Genomic DNA, 15,706 nt, shown 5'->3' on the forward strand with positions numbered 1-15,706 from the left:
ATAATGAACCTGGAGTTTTGACTCGCGCCACTTTCGCTCAGCTCTGCGGCACTGTTGTTTCTGTGCCCTGACTAGATCATTGTTCCTCCAGGGAGCTTTCTGTCTATGTTTTTCTCAATTTAACCTTCATAGGGGCAATAACATCCAGAACATTCAAGATGCTAGAAGTTACAGAATTCAGCATTTCATCAACATTGGCACCAGAGGCGTTTTCAGGGTTTATCATTTCTACAAACTGTGCCCTAGTGCTCTGATTTATTTGTCTCCTTTGGACAACTGCAGGGCCAGGCGGTGGTTTGGGAGCAACAGACAGGTCAAAGAATACACAGAAATGATCAGAGAGGGCGACATCAACCACACTGACATTGTAAATATTAACCCCCCTTGTGATGAGCAGGTCCAGAGTGTGCCCTCTGCTGTGGGTGGGGCAACTCACATGCTGAATTAGATCAAAGGTTTCAAGGACAGCATTGAGCTCTTTTGCATTTCTGTCATTGACATTATCAACGTGAACATTAAAATCACCTGTAATGACTAGACCATCAAAGTCTGTGCACACAACTGAGAGCATTTCAGTGAAATCATCAATGAAACTTTGGCTGTGCTGAGGAGGTTTGTACATAACTATGCAGAGTAAGGGAGGAGTTTGTTTTAACTCAATCTTAAAGGACACATACTCAAATGATGAAAACACACCAAATGATAGTCTGCGGGTTGCAATATTATCTCTAAACAGTGCAGAAACGCCTCCACCCTTTTTATTTTCTCGTATTTCCGATTCATGTTTGTAGTTGGGGGGAGTTGATTCGACTAGAACTATGTTTCCTGCGTTTTTGTCAAGCCATGTTTCAGTTAATAATATAAAATCAAGATTAAAAGAAGAGATAAGATTATTGATTAAAAATGATTTGTTGCATAAAGATCTGACATTGAGTGCAGCAAGTTTGAGATTAGTTTCCTTGGGACTGGTCAAAATCTTCTTGCAGGGGATATAAACTAGAACTGTGGTTCCTGGGACACTGGCTCGGTCCTTGCTTACTGCCTTTTCAGGGCCTTGGCCTCTATGCCCCAGAGCGTGGAGGAGGTTCTTCACTAACTCTCTTGCTCCACCTCTGTTCAGGTGTGGGCCTCTTCCCATGAATAGGTCCTTTCGTTTCCAGAATATATTGAAGTTCTCAATGTAATGGAATCCTCTGGAAGCACACTCTCTGGAGAGCCAATTGTTCAGCTGAAACAGACGGCTGAACTTGAGTGACACCCCATCGATGTTAGGAAGAGGTCCACTGATGAATGCTTCAACCTCTACTTTGTCAATCTCTTCAAATAACTTGATGAAGTCTTTTTTCAAAGGTTCAGATTGTTCTTTTTTGATATCGACAGCACCTACATGGATGATTATTCGTTTGACTCCTTGGTACAAGACTTTAGATAAGAGTCCTGTAATCACTGGAACAGTAGAACTTGGGCAACATAAAGTTTGCATTCTTCTGTGGCTGACTCCACTGATAGCGCCATCTCCAAGCAGCAGCGTATCTCTGACCTTGACGTTTGGCACAGATTTTCTTTCTGCCTGTGCTTTGTTGCCAACATTATGACTCCTATTCTGTGGTCCAATTTCACTTTGTTCTTTAACATCACATTGTGTTAGGGGTAAAAATCTGTTTGTGAGCTTTATTTCGGATGTTCTGTCATCTTTACGCTTTGGTTTAACACAGAGTTCCTCCGCACAAAGTTTCGGAAAGGACACAACATCACTCAGGTCTATGTCACTGTTATTCTTCTCATTTGTAGTAAGAGCAGGCTTCTTACCACCCGATGTTACTGGAAGCGTCTTGTGAAGTCCATTTTCAGTATCCAAAGTAAATATCCGTGTTTGTAGCTCTTTTATTTCTTGTTGGTAGATCCGACAGCGTTCACAGTGGGAGTTTGTTTTTCTTCCTCTTCCGGACATGTCGCTGGCTTGTCAGACGTAAAAATATTGATTTGTATAGGTGGAAGTCACAAAAAAGGATGACCAGTTTGATATTCCAGGATTTGTGGATGAGGTAAAATAATTAAAAATGATTAATTAAATGATTAAAAAGCAAATAAAGCAGGAAGCGGCAGGAGCAGGGAAAAAAGCGTCTGCACTCTTTTGCAAGAGGACAAAGAAAGTTCTCAGGTTCACCTCATCCTTTTTGTTGTAAAGTCATCTCGGGCTTGTTAATGCTTTCTCTTCTTTTCCTCTAGAACTGTGTTTTTCAACCTTTTTCAACCATACTTTAACCTTCACAAAAATCCCGCGGTACACCAGCATCCAAAAAAAAAAAAAAAAGGAGACACTCACAGTCTGTATTGATCTACAGTCCTTCCACAATCTCACATGCATTTTTGTGATAATTGTGGCAGAAAAAGCTGTTTTTTTTCTAAAAGATGTAATCAAAGTTAAGTTAGAAGATTTAAAAACTGTTTGATGCGTTTTTGTTGTGGTTTCAAGACGTTTGACAACGAAGATTCATTGTGCGCTGAGACGCTGTCACTTTAACCCAATGCATCATGGGAGATGTAGTGCAAACAGCCGCCGACCGCAGACAGACTCGCTTCTCTGAGCTTCATGGTTTTGTTCACTTTTTCCACGGTCTGACACCGGATCCCGCAGAAAGCTAAACCACTAAAGACGAGCTTTAGCTGGTATTTTTGTTGGAGCTGAGAGACTTTATGAGCAGAATCAGAACAAGGAAGTGAAGACTTTAACCACTTCTGATTGGTCAGACTGATGACGTGTGATTAACCCTTGTGCTATCTTAGATGACCCCACCCTTACATTGAGGTGTTCGCCCTACCATGACAAAGGTGGATAAAGGTGGAAAGATTTCATGTAATCCATGGACACCAGTGAAGATCACAAATCATTGAAAAAAAAAGGTTCAGAGCACTGTCTAGTGCGGGGGTCGGCAAACCCCGCACTAGACGCATGCGGCTCTTTAGCGCTGCCCCAGTGGCTCCCTGGAGCATTTTCAAAAATGTTTGAAAATGTAAAAAGATGGGGGAGAGAAATATATTTTTTGTTTTGATATGGTTTCTTTAGGAGGAAAAACAAGACACAAACATTCTTAACGTTTTCCAATACTGTAAGAATGTGCAAAAACTACATTGTAACGCCTGGCAAGTACACGGGAGCCAAGCTGTCATAAATGTTGAGCTGTCAATCAACTGGCTGTGCTAGAGCACTGTCCGTGTCCCACACACCGCACGACACCGAACAGTCTCAGAGAGGCGTAGGCAACAAGAGAAGCTGAGAGCGCAGCCTCTTTCGATTTATCAAGCCTATTTCTTTTGAACACACACCACATTGAACATTGCACAGCGGCCATCAACCTCTCTCCCTTCCACACTCATGGTGCAACATAAAGAACCAACATAACAGGAAGAATAAACTAAGGTGGAACAACAAAACTGCCATATGAAAAGAAACGTGGGCAAACAGAAACGCTCCTGCTGAGCCCTAATTAGATCATCATCCCACATCCCACAATCCCCTGCTGCTAACAGACCTAAAATGCACATGACCGCCACTTCAATTTCAACATTTCTGTCAACGAAAATTTGCGTCATAGCCTGCGAAACACGTTTCTACCAGCAGGGCTTCTTTTATTTTTATTTTTTTTACTTTTAGCGGACCGCTAGGCAGGTGGCTGATGTAAATGGAATCACCGTCAGGTCCGTGCATTGCTTGATGAAGTTGAAAGCAAATATTCTGATCTCCTGCTACACAACAAAGTCCGATGGCTGTCCAGGGGTGACGTTTTGCGTCACTTTGTCGTCTGTTTAGAACACGTGAAAACATTCCTGAAAAGCATAGACCTGAACTACCCGCAACTGGAAGATACTGAGTGGCTGCACTTTTTGGTGGATATGACCGTGACAAGCCACCTAAACGAGCTGAATGAAAGTCTGCAGGCGCCGCAAATGCTTGAAGCTGTTCTGTCATTCGAGCGCAAGCTGACTGTCATGGGGAACGTCGTCACGCACGTTCCATTTTATTGTTTTGTGTTTGAATCCTCAAAATATAAATGACATCAAAAATCGGATTTCTTTATTACATTTCTTTAATTTTATCAAAGCAATGAAACATAATTCATTGATATTATAATGAAGTTAAACTTGCACAACAGAGCATTCAGGTAAAGCGTCGTTCTCCACAGAATGCACTGCAGGGCAAATAAAAATGTAATCGTTATCAATGCTCATTATGTATTTGTAACAACTTAGTCATTTTGATAGTGGGCTAATATAGCTAATATAGATACTTTAAATATGGCTTTTAATATTTTGCAGCTCCAGACATATTTCTTTTTTGTTTTTTTCGTCCAATTTGGCTCTTTCAACATTTTGGGTTGCCGACCCCTGGTCTAGTGGGTCTAGATGACCCAACTCCCAATGTTAAAGTGCCTAGGATAGAACAAGGGTTAAGCCTCCAAGAATGATTGGTGGAGACAGTTAAAGGGGCGGGACTTTTCCGAAAACAGCTGACGCTACAGCTGAATTGTGCTGCCGTCATTCTTATCTGACTTTAATAGAATCAAATAAACACAAAGAAAAAAGTATTTTACGATCTTTCATATTCCTAACCACTAAGTGTTTGTAAATGTAAATGAACACAGACCTGATATCCTGGAGATGGTAAATGTTTTTAGATCAGTGAATGAGGGTAATTTCCCACGGCACACTGGTTGAAAATCACAGCTCTAGAGCATCAGTGACTCATCCTAATGGAGCTGCTGTCAGTTCTGTGGGAAACATTGAGGTTGTAGTGATCACCCATCACTTTTAGGAGGACATCTGCCTTTATGCTGGCGTTTGTGGACATGTTTGGTAAAAATGTAAAGGGACTTTAATGAAAGGAGAGGCGGCTCGTGATCCTGCTGTATCAGTGTGAACTCAGTTCCTCTGCATGGTGCAGGAACATAATTAACAGGACTGATTACTGCGTGTTCGCTGATGATGATGAGTAAATGTTTTAAAAATTATAATCAGTTTAAGATGCAAAGGAATTCTCTTAAACTAAACCTGATGTCTCAGAGGGCACATTAGGTGGTTGATGATGAAGAAAACCCAGCAGATGAAGATCGTTTCTTCGCTCCTGTCACCTTCTATTACTGAGGATTCACAGACTCAGCTCTCCTGGTTTTCAGGGCTTCTCCTGAAGGCAGCACGGTTCTTTCAAGGGCGTTGGCTGGAATTTCCTCTCATCTGGACCGCTCTCCATCTATCGATCGCTGTCCTGCCTCTGTCTCTCCATCCCTTCCCTTTATCTGAATTAAACTCAGCTCTCTTCTTTCAAGCTCATCCATCTCCATCGACTTCCCCCCTTTCTGGTGCTTTTTGGCGTCCCCCGATGAAACGTTACACCTCTCTTTGAAGCTCGCCCCTCTCCATCTCCTTCCTCATCCCACCATCTGCTGAGCTTTGACATCAAATCGATGGCGTTTTTAGTCTTTTTCATGTTTTGGCTGGAGTTTCCCCTCCACGTTGACCTTGAGGCTTCCCAAATCTCTTTTGTCCATCCCTGCTGTTCCCAAGTTTCTATCAGCAACATTTGTCTGACAGCCGAAGACATCAGACTTCACTGACGGAGCCAGAGTTTACACTGTTGTTGTAAGAAGATTAATATTTCTAGAAAATTCAAAGTTAGTTAAAAAAAAAAGAGAGTGATGCTGGAAATGAGAAACCAGGAGCAGTCATAATTTCAGAGTCACCCATCAACTCAGGAGGTGGAAAATGGCAAATGGTGTAGACTTGTCTAGCACTTTACTACCTTGCTGTAAGGCCCAAAGTGCTTTACAGCCTCAGTCCCATTCACACACTGATGCCGAACACTGACGCCAACCTGTATCCATCAGAAGCAAGTTGGTGTTTGCTTCTGGGCAGGCAGGACAGGAATCAAACCTGCGATCTTCTGATCCGAGGTTGACCGCTCTACCTTTCACAGCCTTTACAACACCTCTCCTTCAGAAGTTGTTGTGGTGCGAGCTGACCCTACTTTGAGATGGTTGGAGTTGCAAAATAGACTGTGACAAGTGAGAAAAGCTCCGCCCACAATTAACGATGCTACACGTCCACTACAACCGGTCGCCCGCAGCATGCCGGTAGAAAAACATGTACATGAAACATTTCCTCTGCATAGAACCACAGATGTCAGCCACCTCAATATATCGTGCAGGTCACCTGTGTGCCCCGTACAGATTTGCCCATTTTCAAGCCGCCCTATCCACCTGTAATGGCCACTGGAACCGCAGCTTTCCTCAGGGTCCAAAGTAGCGTTTGGATTCAGCGTTTTTTTTTACCTCAGACCCCAAAACGACTTTAAGCTTCTGGACAGCATTGTCCTCTGATCATTAAACATGGTTCCAGGGGGGCCGTTCAGGAGCTCATGTAGGGAGGTGCCTCCACCAGGCAGGTAACATAATGAACTGTGTCACATGGAGGCAAAGCTGCTTAGTATTCAGGCAGGATTTGGGTTTTTCTAAAGAGAGAGGAGCTGCTAAAGCTGTGGGGGAGAGTGCTTACACAGATTTTCACTCCCAGCAATTACAATTCTATGAATAGCTCACTGCTCCAATTAAAGCAAAAGCTTGACAGCTTATTTTAGACTCTCTCTCTCTCTCACACACACAGCTAATTTTACCAAACGCTGTCTATAACTAGCTGAGAGAGGAGAACCGTTAGGCGGATCCGTCGGATTCTCGTCAGATGCTGAGTTGTGTTTGGTTGTGACGACACACTTGTGTGATTACTGTTACAACCCTGATCAGACGAACCTTTAACAATGAGGCCAACACAGAACATTTTAACTTTAGCTTTTATTCTACCTCTTAATTGAAATGATTAAGCTGTTCTTGGTTCATTTTGATTCCAACCATCACTTGTCATTTGTTCAGGGTTTGGTAAGACCAGCTGTCTCTGAAAAGCAGGTACCAGCATCTGTGATTAGCAAGAAGAACGTCACATGTGGACTCTCCATTTCAAAGACCTACTCTGATGGAAAGAGTGTTTTTGGAGTTTTTAACATGTTTTTGATGCATTTTTCTGACGATGGAGGACATATATTAAGAAAATTAAGCTTAAAATTCCAGTTCTGAGGATCTCTTTGTTCAAATTGCTGTGGATCAGGACCAGACCGTTTGAAAACGAGCTTATTGATGATATACAGTGGTGGACAAAATTGTTGGTACCCCTCAGTTAAAGAAAGAAAGTCCACAATGCTCACTGAAATGAGTTGAAACGTTCAAAAGTAACAATAAATTAAAATTTATTGAAAATTAAACAATCAAAATCAGCCATTACTTTTGAGTTGTTGATTAATAGAATTATTTTTAAAAAACAAACTAACGAAATAGGGCTGGAAAAAAATGATGGTACCTCCATTAAAGACTGAAACTAATTGCCCAGGGGTCATGATGAACTCAGGTATGTCCTTTCATTGACATCACAGCTGTTTTCCAACCCATAATCAGTCAGTCTGCCTATTTAAAGGGAGACAAATAGTCACGTTGCTATTTGGTGAAAAGATGTGAACCACACTGAACATGGACAACAGAAAGTGAAGGAGAGAATTGTCCCAGGACATTAGAAACAAAATTATAGACAAACATCGTAAAGGTAAAGGCTATAAAACCATCTCTAAGCAGCTTGAAGTTCCTGTTTGATGGACACAAAATGCCGGACCATGAAACGCTGCAATCTGCATCTTGGCTGCATGTAAATGTGTGGGAATAATATCAGCCTTTATTTTGTCGGGACACAACTTGAAACACAATTCCACGTGATTGTTTGAACGGTTTCGATGGACTGAGCGACATTTCTGCTTTGAAAAGCTCACGCACACCGCCCCAAAAGCTGCTGTGTGTGCTGGTGGTCCGAGCTCTGCTCGGACGCACACGGTTCTCCTGAGTCCGGCAGCCGCTAACCCAGAGCAGCGGGACGGATCGCAGTCTGAAGTCTCCCACACATAACAGAACAACAAAACGCACACGTTACAAAGCATCCTCCCCTCCCCTAAAAAACTTATTAAAAAATCCGGCTGCTTTGCTCAGAGACTCGGTCCACTGGCACCCGAGCCCGAACATAGAGCTCGGGTCTGGACGTCAGTGGGCACGAAGCGCTCCTCCCCCGCATCCCCCTCGATGGGTGTAAGATAGCGGAGAGGCGAAGAGCCAGCGGGGCGAAAGCGGAGCGGCGCTTTGCACGGGGCGTTCGCAGAGCAGCTGGTCGGTCCTGTATGCGCTCCAAAGCTTTCTCTCAACGAAACACCGTTTATGCGTAACGTAAAGCAGAGCAGTAGTGACACACAATCGGAATGAACCGTTTACATGCAACACAATCGGATCAACAATCGGCATAACCCATCTATCTCGATCGGAAAGAAATTTTGATCCGAACGAGTCTGATCGGGGCAGACTATTCCGAACGGCGTGTTTACATGACGCATTTTTCTTCAGGTGTTCTTTCCGATTACTTTTGCCCATGTAAACGCGGCTATTGTCCGATCGCACCATTCGTCGTTGTTTGAGCCAGAGTGGACTTTAAGGGAGACGACCAAGGAGGACACCACTGATGAAAGGAAATCATAAAAAAGCCAGACTGGAATTTGCAAAAATGCATGTTGACAAGCCACAAAGCTTCTGGGAAAATGTCCTTTGGATTGATGAGACACCCGTCAAACCTGAGACAACTGGAGCAGTTTGCTCATGAGGAGTGGGCCAAAATAGCTGTCGACAGGTGCAGAAGGCTCATAGACAAATACAGAAACCGTTATATTGCAGTGATTGCCTCAAAAGGTTGTACAAAAAAGTATTAAGTTATGGGTACCATCATTTTTGTCCAGCCCTATTTCATTAGTTTGTTTTTTAAATAATTCTGTTAATCAGCACATCCAAAGTAATGGCTGATTTTCATTATTTAATTTTCAATATTTTTTTTTGGGGGGGGGGGACTGCATGGTGGAGCAGTGTTAGCACTCTTGCCTCACAGCAAGAAGGCCCCTGGTTCAAGTCCCAGCTGGGGGACCTGAAACAACAAAAATGGGGGACCTTTCTGTGTGGAGTTTGCATGTTCTCCCCGTTCATGTGTGGGTTTTCTCCAGGGACTCCGGCTTCCTCCCACCGTCCATAAACATGCTTCATAGGTACATTGGTTACTCTAAATTGCCCATAGGTGTGAATGTGAGAGTGCATGGGTGTGTGATATGTGTGACCCTGTGACAGACTGGTGACCTGTCCAGGTTGTCCCCTGCCTTCGCCCATAAGTGGCCGGGATAGGCTCCGGCAGCCCTGTGACCCCGAAAGGGATAAACGGAAGAAGATGAATGAATGAATGAATTTTCTATAAATTTGAATTTATTGTTACTTTTGAACGTTTCAAGTCATTTCAGTGAGCATTGTGGACTTTCTTCCTTTAACTGAGGGGTACCAATAATTTTGTCCACCACTGTAGCTACAATCGGTGTTCCACAGTCTCTCTGCTCAGCTCCATTCTGAATAGATTAAAATAGATCCATGAACGTCTTTGTTTTCCTCGTCTGAGCTGGAATCTGGATCAGAACTGTACGGCTGGACAGCTCCAACACTGCCCACCATTTTAGATGCACCGGTCATGTTAGGGTGGGGGTGGCTGTAAGCTAGCGGGAGAGAATGTGAACAGAGTGCTCTCTATAAAGGGGAAGGGAAAGGGGGTGGGCTTACTCCACAAACTCCTGCCGCTCTGCAGAAACTATGTCATAGAAAACAAAACAGGGTTATTTTATTTTGGAAAACTGTATCATCATAATTAAAAGACGCCTGGGAATGGAACAAAAGATAATCTAAGTGGGACTTTAATTCATTCTTGGTCCACAGGACACAACAGGTCTTCATGTTCAGATACGTGTTCACTTCTGAGGCTAGAGCCTCTGTTTCATCTTCAGTCGGGGTTCTGTTATGTGGAGTGTTCTGGATCGTTTAGTAATGTCTATGAAACCATATTTCTAATCATTCTCTCAAGGTCTAAAGACCAGAAAAGATCTCCAGCCTTGTCCCGGGCACACAGAGATTTCTTCAATTTCTCTGGATGTTTTTTCAAACTATCTCCAGCTTGATGTTGGTGAACTTTTTACTGAATACTTTACAATCTTTTATTGCCCCCTTTCACAGATTAGAGCCTCTGCTCATCTTTTAAAAGACTTCCACCCACCAAGGCTTCTTTAACCTTCTAAGCTCTTGTTTGATTTGCCTTTTTTTTTCATAGTCTCAGCCCCCGGGTTAATCAAAAGTACCTACCTGTGGTAATATAACGCTAAAGGAGATGTCTACACATGTGGACCCCAGGTCTGTAGAGGTTAAAGGTTAACCCCGTTTCAGATGTGACATCTGTCGTTATTTTGGGACGTTCTGCCGGCTGAATCTTTTTCTCCCGTTTGGAGCCTTTTGTTGCTCCCGTCTAACCGTTCAGAGACCTGCAGCAGCCTCACTCTTGACGTGGACTCGTTTAGCAGAGAGAGCTGTTGCATTTCTCCATCCCAACGTCTTCATCAGGTCTTCTCACCTCCATCCATCACGCCGCCCGTTGTCATCACTGACGCGCTTCATTGCGTGGAACCCACAACTCTGTTTGTCATGAATAATGAAATGAGTGCATGTTTATATTTGGCGCTCATATTCCTGTTTATTTTGTGTGTTTGTGTGCGCACAGATTACTGTATCGATCCTTCCACCCCCCCCTCATCAGCTGGATAATGGAGGCATCAATTATTTACTGACACAGTCCATGAAATATGGTTCTCTCAGTGTGTGTTTGTGTTCACAAATATAATGTGTGGCTGTGTTTGTGTGTCCGTGTGAGACTCTCTCGCTGACATTTCCTCCAAATGTATCCATTATCAATTATTCATCACCTGTTTTGAGAGGCCAAACGATATAAGAAACAAATGCAGAGAGAGAGAGATGGAGTTTTATTGGGTTATTGTAGGTCTGTGTTTGTAACGTGCCGTAAGTCTCTATGTCAACTGCAGGAGGAGAAAGTTTAATGTCAGGGAAGATTAAGAGATTTACATGAGGAGGAGCGAGGAAGACACCAAGAGAAGTAAAAGTAAACAGGAAAAGATGGCAGGAAGTAGACAAATCCAGGGAAAGGAGACATGAGGAATATCTGTAAGGACATAAACAAAAGTTTTACTAGAAAAATTCATTGAAATGTGTTTGAAATGATTTTAGGCCAGATGTTCTACAACATAAAATGGATCCATGAACGTCTTAGTTTTCCTCATCTGAGCTGGAATCTGGATCAAAACTGTACGACTGATTGTGGGCCAATGGCGCCGCTCACAACTCAGAGGTGAATTTCTAATGAACTCCTGCCGCTCTGCAGAAACTAAGTCCTAGAAAACCACACAGGTTTTTTGATTTTGTCTAAAAACGGCATCATCATAAAAGACCCCTGGAAACACTTTGAAAACAGATCAAAAGATGGTGGGAGTGAGGAGCGAGGTGGGACTTAATAAGATTGAAGTACATTTTAGCTTTTATTAATTTGTGGGAGATATATTTTATGCTTCTTCAATTGTATTCACAACCTCACTAAATGTTTAGTAAATGTTTAAAGCCTCAGTCCCGAGCATGCATAGGGGGGTTGACTCACTCAGGTGGTGCAGGTTTTGGGTTGTCCCGGCCTGTAGTGGGTTGTAGAGAGGAGCGGCCAAAGCTTTTGAGCATGGGGGTGTCTTGCAGTTCCCTTCGAGGCTCCTGCAGTCACCTTAACGGACGTCATGAAAATGGAATGTACCATTTTCGTGCGTTAGGTAAGTGTAACATGAAGTGTTTGTTTGGATGATGTGAGTTAGATGCACTTATGACGGGTGGGTGAAGCTGACATATGGCGCCCTTTGTACAGCGCTCCCGTTGTCAGTAAGGTGCGCACACAGGCTCAGGACTGACCGCATGGGAATGACAAACACACAAGATTTGCAGTAAGCGCCCCCCGGACAGCTCCAGCATGTAGGACTGGATCCTGGGCTTCTGACAGCCTGGGCGGGTTTTCTGTGGTGGTCTCTGCTGTGTCTGAGGGTGTGGAGGTCTGCGGACTTTCTGGCTTTCTGTGGGAGTTGTGGGACCCTGGCTTTCTGTTATGATGCGCTGCTGCCATGGGCTCTGTGCGGGGGTTGTTCGGGATTCACACCTTCCTCTCTACATTCTGGTAAACACACTCACCTGAACACACCTGCAGGCTCACCTGTGTAGGTCTGTTAGACCAAAAATATCTGTGTTTGTGTGTATATTTGAGTCATTAGATGTGTGTGTTTGTGCTCAAAAGTGGAGTTTGTGACCTTGGGAACTTTAGTCGTCTGTTTTGATGTTTTCTCTCTATGCGTTGTCCTGAATCCTCCTTCTCTTCCCCTCCTTCTTCTCTTTTTCATGTTACATAAAAACCAAAGTAAAGCAATATCATTAATACAACCATTCATTAAATAAGGTTTAGCCTCAGTTCAAAAGGTTTTTCCCTGGATCACCCAACGAGTTAATACCAGAACCCCCGTTGTAATGATCCGATCTGCCAGACACCAGAGTCTCTCGGGACAGAAAAAACCTAAAATCATTCGTTCCTCACGTCATTGTCTGTTTAATCCGTTGGTTTTTCTTTCTGGGTTTTTCAGGACTGGCAGACGGAGTCGATGCTACCGCATCGTCTACCGCCACATGGAGCGCACTCTGACCCAGGAGGAGGTTCGGCTGGTCCACCAGGAGATCGAGCGGATGGCGGAGGCGGAGCTTGGCGTTCAGGGCCGATACTGAGCTGCAGTGCGTCGATGGGAGGGGCCCAACACAAAGTCATCCGTCCCCGTCGCTGTGAACCATAGCCGCAGGGAGAACACGCTGCCTTTAGTTCCTGCTCCTCACTCAGCTTTTGAGGCCGCTGTCGGCGGTTCTTCTTCTTCCTGGTCGTCTGTTCCCTCCTCATCATCACTCAAATGTACAAGTTTGACACGTGTCGCCTTTAATCTGCATGAGAGAGAGCCAGAGCAGCTCCTGTGGTTCTGAGCAGAGAAAACCAACAGGAAAACAGTTTGACCTTCCTCAAAGGTTTTTGGTTTTTTCTTAGCTTTTCCTTCAAACTGTCTTTTACTTCCTGTTGAATCAGCGAGGGGGGGGGGGGGGGGGGTTCAGCCCAAACAAAGGAACCGCAACGCTCATCCAGGGAACTAAACCCAGGTGTTTTCCTTTCAAACCCCTCAGAAATGAAGCTGTGAGCCAGCGAGCCTCACCTCGTGTCCTGCAGGCCTCCTGTTCTCCCAGCAGCTCCAGCTAAACTCCACACTGCTGTTTTTCTGGGGGGAGGGGGGGGCAGGTCCATGAGTGGGGTTCTGATCCAGTTTTCCGGAGTTAACTTTAATGATCCAGACATTTTTACAGAAACTGAGACATAGAGCTGAACTTTGTCAGGTTAAGAAACCCAACATTACTAAATAAAAGCTGTGAGGAAATGAAGACAACCACAAACTTTGTTTTTGTTTTTTCACTCATTAAATTTAGCAGAGCAAAAAATGTGTTATGAAAAATGTTTATAAAATTATCTCCATCAGATAAAAAACTAAAACTTGCTTTCATGATTCCCAGTTAGGTGATGAAGATCAGGTCCTGAAAATTCAGATCAGACTTTGAGAGAATAGAGATTCCATGTTTCCTCTGAATGTTACCTGCAGTTCTGTGCTGTTTTTCTATGTTGAAATAAAAAACTCCAACCAGTCTGGTTGCCGTGTTTCTGGTCCATGAACCTGCAGAGACCCAGTCAACTCTGGCATCTTTTTTTAAATAGATTGGATGTTTAAATGGAGAACAAGCCTCCATGAGTGCAGTGATCCCCCAGCAGCATCACTGACCCTCAGTGAAGACAGGAAACTGACACACGACGGAGGAAATGGGGATTCATAAATAGAGGCTGTTGCCATTGAACATAAGGAGTCTGTTGACAAGAATGAAGAAGGGCTACGGAATGCAACGAGGGTCAAAAAGATGACTAATAATTATTCACGTTCAAAACTACAAGCAAGTTTTCAAGTCCGTCAGAACACAATACAAAAAATAAAAAACAGACAAAAATTTACACAGCACTCCATGACAGACCAATGAGCTCCCATTTTCTGGCAGAACTGCAGGGGATATTTTTTATCTCAACCCGACTGAGACAAGACAACTATTTCACAACAATTCACAACAATTTGAATCAAGATATATTCAGAAGTGCAGTTTTGACTTTAATCTTCTTCATATATGTCCTCAATCATCAGAAAAATTCCACAAGAACATGTTAAAATATTTTCCCAGGCCCCCGGGAGAGCTCTGGGGGCGGGGGCACTCACTCTGTGTGGGGTGGGCATTGTGGGGCCTGGGGGGTTCTGCGCTTCTGGGGATGGGGCCCCTGGGCCGAGGGGTCCTGGGCCTTATGCTGGGAGAGGCTGGTGGACGGCTGTTTGACCACCTGGGGACAGTCTACCAGCTGTCCCGGACTTACCCCCTTCCTCATATAATCTCAAATTAGGGTGAAGGGGTGGGGCACCTTGGGGGGGGGGGGCTACTTGGCAGTGTTCCCCCTCCCATGGTTGCCATATGGAATGGGCCCCGCCTCTCTTGGTTTTATTTGCACCTTAGACATTTAGGGCCCCTTGGTGGGGAGGGTGATGGGACATCACTGTGAGTAATCAGGAAATGTCCCCTCAGTGCCCTACCCACCAATTTTAATTGCACCCCCTTAGTACACACACCCTTCACTCTTCAAAATATACACTCCTACACACATACATGCACACACACACACCCTCACAAACACACACACACGCATTTCGCAAGGAAGGTGGGACCTTGGACCATCTGTCCCCTACCCCATCCCTGGTAGGGGGTACTGGGCCCTGGGCTGTGTTCCCTGGGTGCTGGCTTCCTGGGCCCGGCAGTCCTCTCTCCACGCAAGGAGAGAGATCCCTGAGCTTTTTGGCAAGGCCAGAAGCCGTGGATCACATCACACCTGAGCCGGGGGTGTCCGTGTCCCTGTGGTGGGGGTTCTGGTCCCTGCCCCTGATCGCTGGGCCTCGCCAAATTTCCAACTGTGGGTGAGCCTGGTCGGGCCATGGTGACAACACCCCTTGTGAACCCCCTCTTGTCCTGTGTGCCCTCCTCCTGGCCCCTGCCTTGCTCCTTCCTGGACCAACCGTGGGCCGGGTGGCTGGCTGCCTGGAGTGCCCCGCCCTTATAGACTTGTATTACATCTGAACCTCACTGTAATGAGTATAACCGTCCAGAAACTTGTTGCTTTATGCTGCTTCATGGTCCCCCCCCCCCCCCCCCCCCTCTATAATCACCCTCCTATCCCCCCTCTCTAATACCCCTCTCTTTTCCTCCCTCCTTTCCTTTTCCGTCCGGTCCAACACAAAAGAGTTTCAAATATTATTAAAATGAATAAAGTTTGGCGTCGATTACAAAAGGGGTTTATTCAGACATACCTCTGGTGTGTCAGAAGATTCATAACCTCTGTTGTTAAAATAAAATAAAATATGTCCAACACAAGAGGCCTTCAGCTCTCATCTGCTTGCCCAGCTGTTGGACAGGACAAGTTAGAAAAAAAACAAAAAAGAAAAAACCACAATTTTCACACGTTTTTATTGTTGTAATGTTGCCGTCATGGCTGAGTTTGTGGTTCAGGTGTG

General features: G+C 44.5%; 1 protein-coding gene across 1 annotated transcript in view; it reads left to right on the forward strand.

The window, feature by feature from the left end:
* Positions 1-13,754, forward strand: part of fars2 (phenylalanyl-tRNA synthetase 2, mitochondrial) — a 126,468-nt gene extending 112,714 nt beyond the window's left edge. Inside the window, exon 10 of the mRNA XM_004080815.5 lies at positions 12,665-13,754. Within this exon, the coding sequence (XP_004080863.1) occupies positions 12,665-12,803 (139 nt within the window). The 3' untranslated portion in view covers positions 12,804-13,754. The remainder of the gene's footprint in view (positions 1-12,664) is intronic.
* Positions 13,755-15,706: the final 1,952 nt, after the last annotated feature.

This window comes from Oryzias latipes, chromosome 20 (genome assembly GCF_053564925.1).
Source record: "Oryzias latipes strain Hd-rR chromosome 20, Olatipes_Hd-rR_3.1".
Taxonomy (NCBI): Eukaryota; Metazoa; Chordata; class Actinopteri; order Beloniformes; family Adrianichthyidae; genus Oryzias; species Oryzias latipes.